This window comes from Fulmarus glacialis, unplaced genomic scaffold (assembly GCF_000690835.1).
Source record: "Fulmarus glacialis isolate BGI_N327 unplaced genomic scaffold, ASM69083v1 scaffold8305, whole genome shotgun sequence".
Taxonomy (NCBI): Eukaryota; Metazoa; Chordata; class Aves; order Procellariiformes; family Procellariidae; genus Fulmarus; species Fulmarus glacialis.
Window position 1 is genome coordinate 26,883 of NW_009212291.1, and position 15,546 is coordinate 42,428.

General features: G+C 39.7%; 1 protein-coding gene across 1 annotated transcript in view; it reads left to right on the forward strand.

Annotated features, from left to right (window-relative positions):
* Positions 1-6,528: 6,528 nt before the first annotated feature.
* The window catches only part of WDFY2 (WD repeat and FYVE domain containing 2), a gene marked incomplete at its 5' end in the record, with an annotated part of 30,861 nt that continues 21,843 nt past the window's right edge, over positions 6,529-15,546 (forward strand). Inside the window, 2 exons of the mRNA XM_009577822.1 lie at positions 6,529-6,596; positions 11,879-11,952. Of these exons, the coding sequence (XP_009576117.1) occupies positions 6,529-6,596; positions 11,879-11,952 (142 nt within the window). The remainder of the gene's footprint in view (positions 6,597-11,878; positions 11,953-15,546) is intronic.

Sequence of the window (15,546 nt, forward strand, 5' to 3'; positions counted from 1 at the left end):
GATGCTTGAGTTACAGACTGAGGTTACAATAAAAATATTGTATCTTTTAGAAATGCCCTTATGTAATTGCTGCTAAGAGAGAACCTCTCTAGAATAGCCCTGAAATAAAGCTCATTCTTCAAAACTCTTTAATCTTTTCCCTGACACATTGTCCCCCTTTCCTGAACTAGTCGCTCTTGCACTTCATTTTAAAAACCGAACCTGCCCTTTTGTAATATGAAAGAACCTACAACAGATCTGTGATGTATAGCTGTACACCGTCTCATAGTCTTAGAAAGAGTCCAGTGAGTAAACCCTTGATTAGTTCAGTTTAAATCACACATTTGTTCATCAAAACCAGTGAAAACAAGGTAGAACCTGGAATGTGCCCCAAAATCGTAGGGTTTCTGCAGAACCCTCTGTCAGAGTTGTGTGATGGGCTTTGTGGGGACTAGCATGGGTGAGCCTGAGAGAGACAGTCATGCACTTCCCTGGGTCTTTGGGGTTAGGTTTGGGAGTGGGGGTGGTGTGGAAGTGTTGGGGTTATGGGTCGGGTTGGTTTTGTTTTAATTTTTTTTCGGGAGGACATAGGATGAGGACCTGTTGGATAAAGCCCAGAACTGATTTCGACTTTTGCTTTCATATATTTTCTTTCAAAATTTATCAGAGAAACAAAACTCCTTGTCGCTGGTAGTACACTGGCAGTGGTTCATGAGCTGCTGCAAAATGTGAAAGATCTTTTATTCTTTCAGAAAATCCCAGTAGCAGCTCATGTCATTAATTGGTGGGAGCCAGAATGTCTTCACATCTCTTGCCCACAAAAGTCCCTGGAGAAGTTGGGGGGTTTATAGTACTGTAGTATCTTTAATGCAGTTGTTAAATATCTTTCCTTATCCCACTTCTAATTACAATGTCTCTCTGTTAAAGGGAGTAAAACTGTCAATGCTGTACTTGGACTTCAAATACTACTATTGTCATGTTTATTTAATGACAGCAGATAAAGCTTTTTCTGTTTCCAATGCAGATATTTAGTTTCCAGAGAGACATGGCTTTTGAATACTTCTGAATTGTCTATTATTGGATATTTAGGAACAGGTGGAGTTTTTAAATTTTTTGTTTCAACACTAAAGAAGACTTCAATATATTGATGGTGAGAATATGTGCTAATACTCCATTTGGTGTGCCTGAAACCTCACAGACTGCACTAACCCTAGATATAGTATTATCCTAAGTTCTTTTCCTTTCTGCTGTCAACTAAATAGCTAGATGAGCATTTTAAAGAATTTTCCAGAATAGTTTAGTGTCTTCCTTTTCCAATTTGGAAACTGTTTTGTAACAGTGTTAAATCAGCTCTGTGGTTAGGACAGCTGACAGAAGGGGATGTCTTTATTTTTAACCACATAATGTCATTTGCATTGATGACCTACCTCTGTTTCCCAAGGAGCAGTAATGCGCACGGGGCAGGCTTTGATCTCTGGATGAGCCTGATACAACTTTAGAAAGTGAGAGATGAAAATTGCTGTACCAGGTGCTCACTACAAATAGGAATAACACTCATTTCACACCTTGTACTGGGTTTGATGCTTACACCTCTTGGTCCCTCAGCAAGACAGGATATCAAAAAAACCCACAATATGTGGTCCAAGGTATATAAAATAATGAGGATTATGTTAAAATGCCATTTAAAACAATTTCCTGAAGCCCAAGAATACCTACAAAATATTGTAGTAAATTCTACGTATTGAGGATTAGCTCTGCTCTGTTTTACAGCTGGCATATACCTGGGGCATGAAGGTAATAGTGTGTTACGCAAGTGCACTTCAGCAAAGAGAAATGTTTAAAAAGGCAGGAGTGAGGAAGGAAAACATTCACAAACAGGAGAGGAGTATGGGTAACTGACATATCGGATCTCTTTGCTCACACTGTACAACTAGAACCGGTGGGTTTATGGATATTCTGGAGAAATGGAATGGAATATCATAACTTGTTTCTCAAGGTAATGGTGGCCTTGGATCTCCCTACAACAGAGTTCACAGTATTGCAACATGGAAACATCTTGGGACAGTGCTTAGACATGTCTAATACGTCTGTACTGTATGCAACACCACTATTTGTCTTTTCCCTTAATTTTACGCAAGGCACCACGGACAAAAGACAAGAGCCCTGCCTTTGAGTCAGTCCCAGAGACTCAACTCTACAGCTCCAAGCGACACCCAGTTTTCCAGCAGTGAGATGGCAAGAAGCTCAGGCCAGAGTAGGTACCGAGTGAGAATCTTGCATCCTGCCCGGCAGCATTGTGCAGGCTTTCACGGAGCACACTGCAACCTAAAAGCACAAACTAGGATTTGTATGAGCAAAATGTCTTTGTCAGAAAGAAGATACCATGGCACATACCACTGATTGAAGTTTCTGTAGATGGTGAAGCACAGAGCTGCCGCGCTGAGGTGGATGTGTTACCATTGACGTAGGCACCTCTGTGAGTAGAAGGTGCTCAGATGAAGCCTACCTCCTGACCACGAGCACAGCCTAGCAGTGTGTTTGAGACTTGCCAGTACAACCACAGCCACCTGGACTTGAGCATAACAGGGAGAAGCAATTTTTCTTTTAAAATATACATTTTTCACATCCTCTTAATATATGAAGACATAGCCTGTCTTTTGCACGGCAGAATTATTTCTGTATAGCCTGTCTCATTTAAAAATAAATCATCTCTGTTATGAAAAGACTAGAAGAGTATCCATCGATTTGACAGGTTCTAAAAGTCTTTCCAAGCCAATTCACTGACAACAAAATGAAGGGACAACTCATTTCCATGGTGATGCTGACTGAATCACTCTAGAGCAGTTGAAGAATGGATCCTGACCTGGGTGGGTGCTGTGTTTAAGTCCAGTAACCATGCAACCAGCAAGTACTCTTTGTGCTATATATCCATAAAAAAGCTTCTTTTCGTTCATGCTTGGTTTTTTGCTTTGCATTCTTTAGAAGCTTCAAAAGCTCTGGGTTTCATGTCTAGTGGGTGGTATTGTGTTCAGAAGTATACAAAAATGTGCAGAACTGCAGCTGAAAGAAAGACACTCTCTTCCAAGTGCATTTGGCTTCTCCCAAGTTCAGTTGGCGCAGTTTGTTCTTTAGCCGGAATCTACTTTGAGAGGAAGTTACCCAGAAAAGTTTAATCAACAGAAGTCAGTTTTTCTTCTTTCAATAAAATGCCTTATATAATCCAGTGATCTTAAGAGAAGAAAATCATGAGTCATCATTTTCTGACGTAAGGAAGAATTTTCATGCTTTTACATCAGCTTATACATAGATATTGGAATTCCATTATAATGCTTAACATAACTTTAAAATGCTTGTTTTAAAGAAATGCATAGTAATTGTCCTTAATTTTAAAATGAATTGTTTACAAGATCTTTTTTTTTCCTTTGTTTAAAATTATTTACTGGGGAGATAAGTATTTCTGTAACGAGTTACATGAACTGACTTGCTGGTAATGTTCTCTTTCACGCACCTTAGAGTTAGATAACATCCTTTCAGACTCTCTTTATTCTTAGAATGCTTTGTTTCTCATTTTGCATGAATTAGTCATTGAATGGAAATATATTTGACTACGTAATGAAATGAGCATACTATGTGCCTATAGAAGAGACCTACACTGGTAAAAGTAGTTTCACTCTTACCTAGGAACCTCCACCAGTTATTTGTTGTTTTTTGTTTTTTTTTTTTAAACTTAAGCAGAAAATATTTTTGTTTCAATATCATTCAGCTAACAGTCTTAACACTGACATAATTGTCAAATCAATTAGTAAGTCTGTAGTGGGTACAGTTTAAAAAAAACAACAAAAACAACCCAAAGCATCCAAATTATTGCCATTTTTGCAAATAAAATTGATTTTTATTTCCTCTAGCTTTTGAAAAATCTTTTCTTGTACATAGTCCTTTTTTTAACAAGCTAAATAATCTGTACTATGTTGTACTAGATTTATTATTTGCCAGAACCTTAAAGTGGAGAGGAGAGGTGAGGCAACCTTGTCAAAGCCTGGGAGTTTTGAAACCGATAGCACTGAATATATGGAAAGACAAGTCTCTCACAGGATATTGGTGCACCTCCTCAGGGCTTTCATATTGAGTTACTTCAGCTCCCTGCGATTCATCCCATTATTTTTTGTGCACACTCATTCATTCCCATAATAATGTTACTTGTCGAGGATAAACACATTAGTAAGAGCTCACCTGTTTGGGAAGCAGAGTGGCTGATCTGCTTCCAGAATTACAGTGACCACCTTTTTAGCAAAGGTGGACTCCTTTGGGGGGACCCTGTTCCAAATATACAGCCCTGTGGCAGTGAGCATCTTCCCAGGGTTGTGTGCTGATGTCCAGACGCAGAGTGCCCCTCTGACAACAGCTATGGTTAGCTACAGTGAGAAATCACAGAAGGATTTGGTCCTATCGTTATCGACAATACGATAGTGTTGTTATCAGCTGATGAATTGTCCCTGAAAAAGTATCCGTGATTTTGCTTCAGATCTGCTGAAGAGCTGCTGATGTGTTTGTTGCAAAAAGGCAATTAGACTTAGGAGGTAGTTATACTGAATTTTGTATGTTTTGAGTAATTTGTGAGTGCTTTCTAACCATGGGACTTGCTGACCCAGTGAAATATTAGTTTTTCACAGAGCGACATGCTGTGTCAAAGTGTATGCCTGAGACATTTCTAAAATGATGCAGCTTGCGTAGTGCCCAAATACGCGGGTCTCTGAATTTTTTCTGAAAAATGGGTTTGGATGCAGGGCAGGATGAGCAGAAACCTGATTTTGGATATATGCAACCCAGGAACACATAGTGGTGCAGCTCTTAGCTTTGAAGTTTGCGGGATAGATAACTAGTTCTTGAATTGCTTTATTATGTTGCATGGCATCTCTGTTCAGACTCGATTTGTGTATGTAATGTCTTAGATCAATTTAAATGATAGGATATGATATGATATTAATGTATTGCTCTAAACTTTTACTGGCTGAAAAGGGCTGAAATCTGCTTTTCCATGAAAATGAGGTAACAGTAGGAATGACCATCTATAAACTATATTTCCACATGTTTCATGAACTGGAAGGAGCCATTTCTTGCTTGTTTTTTTTCCTTAACATTACCAAGTGCAAGTTATAGACTTGCTACAGGAAAATAAGGCTTATGTTTAACAATAGTTTTTTAGATCTCTCTTGTACCTACTATTGCATACTAACTTTGGTGAAAAAGACTAAATAGAAGTGGATGACGGGTTAAAATCTAACATGATGCTATCTTGGATAACTAAATTTTCTAGAGACGGTTAATATATTTGGTGTAAATCAGTAACGCATCGAATACAGTATTATATGGAGAGTTTACTAGTTAAAATTGGAGATTATAAGGATTTGAGGAACAGTAAGGCAGGTTACAGTTGGCTGTAATTGAGATGACAGTGGACTATGCAGGAACAAGCAGGAGATTACTGGTTGCTTGCTGCTTTAACTGGTGCCACTGTTACTAGGCTTGTTTTGATGAAATTAGCTGATGACCTAAAGTTAAAAGAGAACTTAAATTAGAAAGAGGCTTCAGAGATTGGACCAAAACAAGTGGATGACACTGAGGACTGAGATAACAAATATTTAATGACCCAGATGGTACATCAGTCCAGATCCTCTGCTCAGGAAACATGCAACAAGCACCTCAAGTGTGAAGGGCACGGATTGAGTGACAGGGAGCTGCCAGTACTATGTGATTATGAGAAAGCAAAACTAATCCTGAGATACATTGGGAAGGTCTTCTAGCAGCAAGGAAACCACTGATGTGTTTGTGGAGAGGCCTGGAGCACTGCATGGTTCTAGGTGCCTCTGGTTGAGGACGGCAACTCCTCCAAACTGACAGGGCAGAGGACTAGTTTGGCTTCTTCAGCCTGATGGTCAATGGGCATCTGATAGCACTCTGAGTACGCTGAGAAGAGGGGAAGGTCCTGAAGCTGAAGAGCTCATTGTTGGCACAAATGGACATAATCTTAGTAAATAGAAGCTGAAAATCTCAGAACCTCATTCCTTTGCTTAGAGGTTTTCCTGAAGCAGCACAATGAAACAACAGGCAGCAGATGGACCAAGGCCTACCCTGAGAGCAGGGGGAAGGCTTCTGCAGGGGACTGGATGGGCTGATACAGGTGTGTTTTCCTGGGCTACCTAGGGTGTCCCAAATCCTCATCTGAGGCATTGAATGAACAGTGGTGTTCCAGTCCTTGGGAAAGGCAAAGAACAAAAAGCCATAGCAGTTTCCAAATACTGTTGTGATGTGTTCAGCCAAGATGTTGAGTACTACATGGAACCAAGGAATGGGCTACCCTCATCACCTTACAGAGGTTAATCTGAGGTTGATGCATAAGGCTGCTGTAGGAGTTCGCATGTTTATTTTCCCTCTCAGCAAAATAATTTAATTTTGAAGAAGGTCTTGTGCATTCATTGTCGCCACTTTGTTTTCATTCATGGTTACTTTTTCATTTTTCCTCACATGTGCGTTGTGTTTTTTCTTTTGTAGAACAGTTCGTGTCTGGCTGAAGAGAGACAGTGGGCAGTACTGGCCCAGCATATACCATGCAATGCCATGTAAGTATAAGGAGATGTTCACTATCTACTGTGTATTTGCAAAATGGCTTTTCTGGTTTTGATGAAACTTCATGTTTATGACCATTTACAGGCTTACCACTCTGTATTAAATATTACTCTTGAACAATTCTCTTAGTTTCTCTGAAGCTTTACCAAGTTGCATGCTAATGCTTCTGAGAGGCATCAGGGATTACAGCAGCAAAAGGATATGGATATGCTAGCAAGGGATGAGTATTTAATGCAAACATAGATTAAAAAATGTGGGACCTCAAAATGTAGTCTTGCATTCTGCTACTAATGGAGTCCATAAAACTTTGTAAGTCTCCAGTATAAATCACTCTGCCCTTCCTACTGAATGTGCTCAGTCCATTAGCGTGCAATGGCAAATGGTTTTATTTGATCAGAACTTAATATCCTGCAGCAGCTAATATGATAGAGAGGATACTAGACAGGGAAGGCAGCTCTTCCAGTGAAGAAGCAGAATCATTCTACCCCTGCAATTAAATGTGGAAAACCAAGTCCCACTGATGAATCCCTCCAATATGATCTGCTGTATGTCTCCTCTCCCAAAGAGGGAAAGTTTCTTTAAAAGAAACTGCAGATCGATGTCCAGTTTTCCAAGAGACAGTTGAAGAAATCACAGCCCTAGCTGTTTGTCATAACCCCTGTGGTTGAGTGGAGGAGTATAACTCTGCAGGTCACCAACAGCAGAGGTATGCTGATGCTCTTCAATCAGCTTCAGATGTGCTGGGTTAGCCTGTCTTTGGAAAGCTTATGAAGCTGACCTTAAATCCAGTTTGGGGAGCATTTATCAAGTCCCATCGAGGTGTTCTTACTGTCTGGAGAAAGAATTATTTTAAGCCAAGATAGCTAGATCTGGAAGAGACATCTGTCTCCATGATATGTAAAATATTTAATAGATACAAGTTTTAGTACCACAACAACATCAGCTTGGGACCCTAGAGTGGCCATGATGTTTGACTGCCTGCTCTAAGAAAGCGTTCATTTGGTAGAGAGGAGGATCTCTCTTCTTCCTTTGGTGACAGACTAGCTCATAAGAATATGTCAAGCCTCAAAGGTACTTTCTGCTCAAGATTTTGCACAAAAAGGTATTGGAAACCAGTTAATGATGTGGCAGTCTGTGGAGCTCTGTCATGATCACTAGCAGTGGCCTGAGTTCCCTTGACCTGTCCTAAGAGTTTTGCTTTCCCCAGTCAAACTGTTACGAAATTGCTATTTTAGCAGTTTGGCAATGATACTTCTCTTTTTCCATGTGATGTTTTTGCATACATTTGCATTTTAAAATCTTGTTAGCTCCTCCGCTGGTCTTAGCAAGGCTGCATTATTGCCAGTAATAACAGCTTCGCTGGAAATGATGGAGTAGATCCAGACCCACTCAAAGGGGACTATTTTAAAGCTCCTTCATAAATTTGAACACCTGACACTGCTCCTTCACTTAGAAGGCTGGTAAGCTTTTGAGCCATGAGATACTAAAATTATGCTGTGTTATTCACCAATTTCAAGAATGATCAGGTATAATTAACGACTGGAACAATGCCAGTAACATTGTTATCAGCCATGGCTTTAAGCTTGGAAATCGTAGGAAGGGCTCTGAGTCAGCCTCTGCGCAGGTCTGCACTTGACTGGAAATGATAATTTTGTCTGTTTCTGTGTGGATCACCTTTTTGATGGTCCTCTGCTTTAGGTTCATATTGGTTTTTGTTGTCTAGAGAACAACAACTGCCCAGAGGTTCTCTGTGTAAAAATGTAGTTAGGCACGATGGTGCCTTTGTGCTGCTTAGCAAGCTGTGAGTGGTGGTCCCACCTATAGATACACCGTTAGCATGACTCGTGACTTTGGTTACAGTGGTGTATGACCCACACCCTTTTATGATTTGGTATCAGGTAGCCTTAATAATTGAGCTTGCGCCCTGAGTGCTCTGGGAGATGAGGAGGATGAGGAGTTGGGCTGAGTAAGCCGTCTGCTTTGGTCAAGCTCTGCACCCAAATGGGGCCATCAATGCATTCTGAACTTGAAACCCATTAAATACCTGAAAAAAAGATCAAGATTGTAGATCCTTTCTGAGTAGGGACACTTGCTGCTGTTTAGAGGTGGGATTTCCCTAATTACGAAATTTTATGCCCTGCCTATGGGTGTTTCTGTAGTTGGAAAATTCTGGAAAACATGGTGGCCACATTTTTTATCATCTCCTCTAGCCCATGAGAAAGAAAGAGCTGTGGGTATTATACACGCTGTTATATCATCAGTAAGGCAAACTAGGTAAGCTGGAAACCTGGCTAACATGATTCCTTCACGCCAGCATTGTCTCAACAACTGTATTAACAACAGACCTCTGACGAGCAGGTTAGCCCTCCTCATGGTTAGATGTGTAACCATGGTTACACATGTGCAACATGGATTACAGATGTGTAACCATGGTTAGATGTGTGACTTTTGGGCAGTGTCTGTACAGGAGAAAAAAACCAACTTAGTAGACACAAATTTATAAAAGGGAAAGGAATTGTAGTCAAGAGAAGTAAACTTTGCCAAAAAAAAAAAAAAAAGCCACCCAAAAAGACCCAAACCCAACCAAACAAAAACCTCTCACAGATGTGGAACAGAGAAAAGGATTTATTGTGGTGAGGAACAGTGGAGTATCCAATCTTTGAGGCAGATAATACACTGTCTGTCTTATGATGGTTTTCATAGCTAACACTTTGCTTTAAACAGGAGGGTAAAAAAAATGCAAAGCAAAACATGTTCCTTTGGTCTTAAACTATGGCACTTTTAGGCACTTCAAAGGGGGGGTCCCTGAAAATGCAGGCACAAAGTTTGTATTTGTCTTCTATTTCTGTCAGTCTCTAATAAAGGTGACACACTGTTGAGAGCATGAAGTATATAATTGGGCTTTTCCTCCATAATTAATTTTCCAAAGGCTAAAATCAGTTTGTATTTGCCCTGTATTTAAGATAAAGACTACAGTCAGACTTCTGCATCAGTAATATCCTGCCTGTCCTCTGTAGTAGTTCAGATCAATCTTTTTCCAGTCTGAAATCCAAACCATAGCTACGTTCTGAAGTAGAGGGCCTTTGGAGTGCTATTTTTCCTGGCTATTATTTTAAAAGGATCTTAAACATCTTGGAAGTGTAGAGTTTGAGGTTTTTTGGTTTGGTTTTTTTTTTTCCTTTTTTTTTTTTCCCCCCCTCCCCCTCTTCTTAATGAGCCTAAGTGCTTAAGTATCTGAATGTCATCTTATTTTCACTAAAGCATAAGCTGCTGCAGTCCTGTTACTATTGGCATCACTTTAACTACATTAGTGTAGCTAGTGTGGACATAATTTTAGTGCTGACATCATAATATTTCCAAGAGCACATGTTACTGAAGAATTCCCTTAGGAAAACAATTATAGCAAAATAAGTATCTTTACACTGCTGTGACTGTGTACACACGGGTCTGGAATTTAGAAGTGACTTTTTTGTAATCAGCCCATGTCAATCAGTTGCTTGCACCTTTTGTGTCTGAAGTGTTTCAGGCTATTTGGGAAAAGCATACTTCAAATAGCTAATTTACCTGAGACTTTTTCTCTGCAAGCTGTTTATTGCCTTCAGAATCACAAGTAGCTCTTTCAATGTATGCACAGTGTCTAGCGTTTGAAAGCTTATATGTAGAATATGCCCGTTCTGGCATTAAGTGCCTTTAAAAGGATTTGATGTTTATTCTGCTTAGAATTGCTTTTTTTTCCGGTCTGTTTTTCCTACAAATGTCTCGTTCTGCTACAACCCTAGAAGCCTCAATATAATAGCAATGCACCACCATCCAAAGGCATGATTCGAGTTTGCCTTTTCTGAGGAAGAGGTATAGGAAGGAGCAATTTTGTCACTGTTGGTAGCCCTAATTTAAGTGTTTCCCTTCTGGCAGTTTCCTTGAACTGAACCCTTTTCTTTGATTTAATTCAGTCAACCCGTCCAGGAAAGAATAAATCGAGGTGCCTGCCTGGATGTGGATCTGGTAGGCTTTCTGCTTGAAGTTGGTTGTCATTTAGAAAGTGTTTCAAGGGGGAGTCAATACTGAAGGTAGAACAAGTTTTGTTAAACAGTCAACATACTCTCCTCTTCTTCATATAGCTTTGCAACCAACTAAACTATCGATGAAGATTTGCTGAGCTATGGACTATTTAATCCTAGGTGAGACATTAAACAAATTGAGAATATACCAAATATATGGTACTGCTAAAGAGAGGACTCCAAGCTCGTCAGTAACAAAAACACCGCGAGTAATCACAATAGAGAGTAGAAACCAACAGGGGGAAAAAAGCAGAACTAAAAGCACATCTGACTGTACTCTATATTTATCACAAGAATATGGTTTAAAAAACAGTCTTATCACTATCGAAGGAGCAAGAATGCCTGCCCCTAGCTGCAGTTGGCAATTGCTGCTGAATAATGATGCCTGAAGGTTTCTGTTGGGACAGCAGGACTCCCAGCTGCAAGCTGCTGTGTTGAGCAATAAAAACGATCCCTGCCTTCTGAATGCAACTTCACAGTTTCTCAATTAAACCAGGCATAGCTCTTGAATTCTTGCAAGAAAACTCTGGGTTTACCCGTGATGTGAACCTTGCCAGATCCTCGAGGGAGCATAGTATAACTGATTTTTGTGCAATTTAAGAGTATACCCTGATGTTTATTAGAGTAATATTGATATAATAAAACAATGGCTAGTTTTCAATACAGTCTTTTATTTTGGCCATAGTATGTGATGCTGTCATAGCACTGTCTGTGGTGAAACTAGAGTAGGGGACGGTTGGACTCATAGTCCTTAATGTTGGCTGATATGTTGATTCCTACAGGTTAACTTTCTTACTGCAGGTATAGGATGCAAGCCTCTGACATAATACAGTGTTTTCTTTTATTGTGAGTAAAGTTCAGGCAAATGTAAAAAACTAAATTATTCAGCTAAGTAATCTCTCAGATTTATACTGAAATGTCAGGTGCCTCTTATATCAAAACACCACCACTGCTCTTGTATGACATGCCTGTTTTCAGATAACTAGTAAGAAAAAATGAAGGAGCTGGAGCAAGAAATAGCCGTTGTTTCATGTCCTAATAGGACAGGGTTGAATGAATTGCAAGAACACTTTTTTTTTTGTAATGGTTGTCTATTGGAAGGGGCAAAATGCTGAACAGCCTCATAAAGCATGTTAGCTAGTTTTAGGCTTTCCAGAACTTCAAGAAAATGAGAATCGCAGTTTTGTTAACTTCATCAACATGTTCATTTTTTTCAGCTCCATGTTCATGCATGTCTTTTAACCCGGAAACCAGAAGGCTGTCCATAGGTCTAGACAATGGTACAATCTCAGTAAGTACATACAAGATTTCTAGTTGAAATGCTTCCCTTTTGAGAAGTATATGTGTGATGATGTGGTGAGGATATTTTTGCTAGTGCTTGGGAGAGAGACTTCTTACTGCTAGTGGAACCGAAGCTGTAGTGTAGAAAATGGCAGATTATTACAAATTTCATTCCAACTGCCACAAAGAGATTGACTGGGGTTTACACTATTTATTAGGCAACTCAACAAACTGTCTTAATTTGCATATCTCTTAAAAAATAACAACACAGAAAACCAGCTGTTGTTTTATTAAATTTGAGTGCCTTGTTAATCATACCATACCAAAGTTTTCTGAAAGCAACAATTAAGAGGGGAAAAATAATATTTGGAGAGGCAGAAGATGGATTTCTGCTCCATATCTAGCTCCTTTTCCAAACTTCAGGGTTCAGATTTTGTTTTCCTCTCACTTCCTTCAGAGGAGTTGTTCCTAACTGGCAGTGCTGTTGCTGAAAGATTTGGTTCATTAACATCTAAGAGAGATCTGTGTGCGTGGAAAGGGTATTAAAACAAGAGTCTGTTTTTTAGATCTGGGTAGCAGTTGACGTTATTCATTGGATTTTTCTTGTGGGATGATGAGTAAAGAGCTGTATCACTTTGTGGGAGGGTCATGGGTCAGAGAGGTATTTTTCACCTATGCCTCATCAATAGACTTCTCTTCTAATTTAAGATCATTTTACCATCATTTCAGATTTTTACTGCTGTTGTCTCTGCCTTATGGGCTTTATAACTGAAGGTTGACATAAGGGCAGCTGTCTGCACTAAAGCCAAGATGGTATTTGGGAAATTTTTTGTAAACTGTATGGATTTTGGTTATAAGCCTGGCACCTCAGAAATATGTATGGTGCATTTTAAGAAGGATAGGCAGCAATGCTATTATCAAAGAAAGATGTTCCAGCAAAGCCACCATGAGGTGAGCTTGTATGGCCACCTTACCTTGTGAAACAGGGTGACAATTTTTGCTTCTACAAAGATGAAGAGATTGTTTTCAACCTTGTGTAACTTCTCAACATGAAGGCTGCACAAACATTTGTGCAGCACAGTAGACCATTCTCTTGAGAAAAAGATTGTCTAGCACCTTGCTTGAAAGCAGTGGTACCTAAAGTAAACAAACAAACAAACAAACCCCAAACTTTCTATGATCTTTTTTTTACACTTTGCAAACTGTTTTTGAGAAGAAATGGCATTTCTGTTACTTTATGTCATAGAGACTGCCTGAGGTCCCTTTTGGAAGCCAAAAGACCTTACCATGGTCATAAATTCCTTGCTCTGAAGTGGAAAAAAACATGCTTTAATGGGTGCAAGTCTCTCAAGATACCACAACAAGAAGAAACAGAGGAAAGGTCTATTACTTGCAATAGACATGAGAATTCCACAGCCAAGATGAGACTCCTCACCTAATTTCACCCATCTGAAAGTTAGCTTCCTAGATCAAGTTAATCATTAGGTTCTGCAGCCAGTAGAGGAGAGGTGAGGCCTTTGGACATATCCATGTTACTTACCCTAGAGACTGTTTTAGAATGGCATAAATCTCTCTCCCGTTTCTGGGGAGATTTAAATGAAGGATTTAGTTTTTAGGTAGCTGAAGCTGAATTAAATTGTTCTTTTTTGCTCACCATGCTTGTGTCTAGATGAAGCTGTTATACACTTTGAGCAGAGCCCAAGGACAACAGGGCACCAGAATAAGCCCTTCAGAATTCTTCCTTGGGGATGGTACTTATTAAGATAGATTCATCTTCCACATCATTTGATCTTGCAGGTATCTACAGGTTTGGCCATAAACAGCACTTTGAATACCTGAGACTGAGTCAGGCTCTACCTGCTGATGTGTACCCTTCCCCTCTGCCACTGTGGGAAGTTTACTATTTTTTCCTTCAAGAAAACTACATGATAGTTTCTGTCCTCTCCCAGTTTTTGTACTTTATAAAGTGAAAATACTGTAATCATTTTATAGAGCTTTCTTTGCAACAAACATAGATGTAGGGTCTGACAGTAGATTTGAGAGTCTTCATTCTCATCCATTTCTGAAGCGGGTTTGTTGATCTCTGGAAGACGTGGTGAGAGTGCTGTTGGTCACTTGTGTTAGCAGGACAAAATCAAGCCTTTAAGGAGATCTGCAAGGTGCTGTCAAAATGGCATCATCTGTAAAATACAAACTGTAAATTCCTTGGGGTGGGAACTAGGTTGTGAATGGGTAACACATAACTAATACATAAAGATTATTAACTCTCAGAAATGGATTCAGTTGCCTAAGCAGAGGTCTCTAGTGCTATTTTGGGATACATCTGTTGACATTGACCTGCAGTTCTGGAAAGACGTGGGTCTTCCTTAGACCCTGGGCCATGTCAGCCAGACCCATGGCCAAGGACTCTGAAATGGCACACACCTGAGTGTGGTTTTGTTTGCCTTAGCAAGAGTAATTTGAAACAAGATGCTGATAATATTTCCAGGGTGAGGATTTACAGAGGTCTTAGGCTCAAGAGAAGTTTGTGGTGGGTGTATATGTTTGTGTGAGGGAGGTGTGCTCCATGAAGGTATAGTTGAGTCTTTGTACAACAGCGAGCACTAGATTGGACAGTCTTTTCAGATGCTCAAGACTTTTCCTTTCTGCTTTGTGAAGGCTTTCATGGTACCAAGTCATTGTTGTAATAATAAGCTTACCTGAAACAGCCAAGACTGATCACTAACATTTTCAGTATGGCAAAAAAGGTAGTAATGTAGCTCCAAAACAACCTCTGAGGAGCAAAGAGTGATCTTGCCAGAAAAAATGTTTTTAATCCCTACAAGGAGGGGTTTTGGTTTTGCTTTCTTGAGCGCTCTGATATATCCCAGCCCCTCCTGTGCAAAAGGGCTCGCACAGGACTTGGAAATCTTCCTCTGTTCTGTTAAGAAGAACCGACTGAGCTGTGTGGATGCTCACTCGCCTTTCTAGCTCAGTAAGAAGCTGCCTAATAAGAACTGGGCATCAGCAGCTCTGAGAGGAGCAAAACATCTATGTATGGAAGGATAAAAAAAAACAATTTCTGCTGGTACAATGTTAAAAAGATGAATTCGGTGTTTTTGTAGTGCAGATGACACAATGTATGTGCAATAGGGCATGAATTTCTTGAGCAAGGTGCCCTGTGCTAAAATACCTGTCTATTGACGCAACTAATACATTTGGCCTTGAGAGGGAGAGGGGAATGAGTGCAATGGAAGAACGTGTAATAGTGTAAAGGGGAGCAGGGAGTAAAAGACCTGGAGAAAGAGTAGAAAATGCAAAACAAGAAAATGCATCGCAAATTATCGTATGCTTTCAAAGAAAAAAATGAGAAGCAAGAAGTCTTCAGGGGAAAAAAAAAAAAAAGAAGAAAAAATTATATCCAGTATTCAGGTTAATGGAACTGTGTTTATTTTTTACTGTGTTTGTTTATCTCTTTGGATGGAGCAGTATATTAATAGTACATAGCTGTGGTTTGTATTAAAGCATAAAGAGCTAATCAATACTTGGGTAAACCTTACAAACTGCAGTTGTGTTTGATTCACTATATTGTAATGGAGAGACTCAAAAGCCTTTCCAGTCTCCC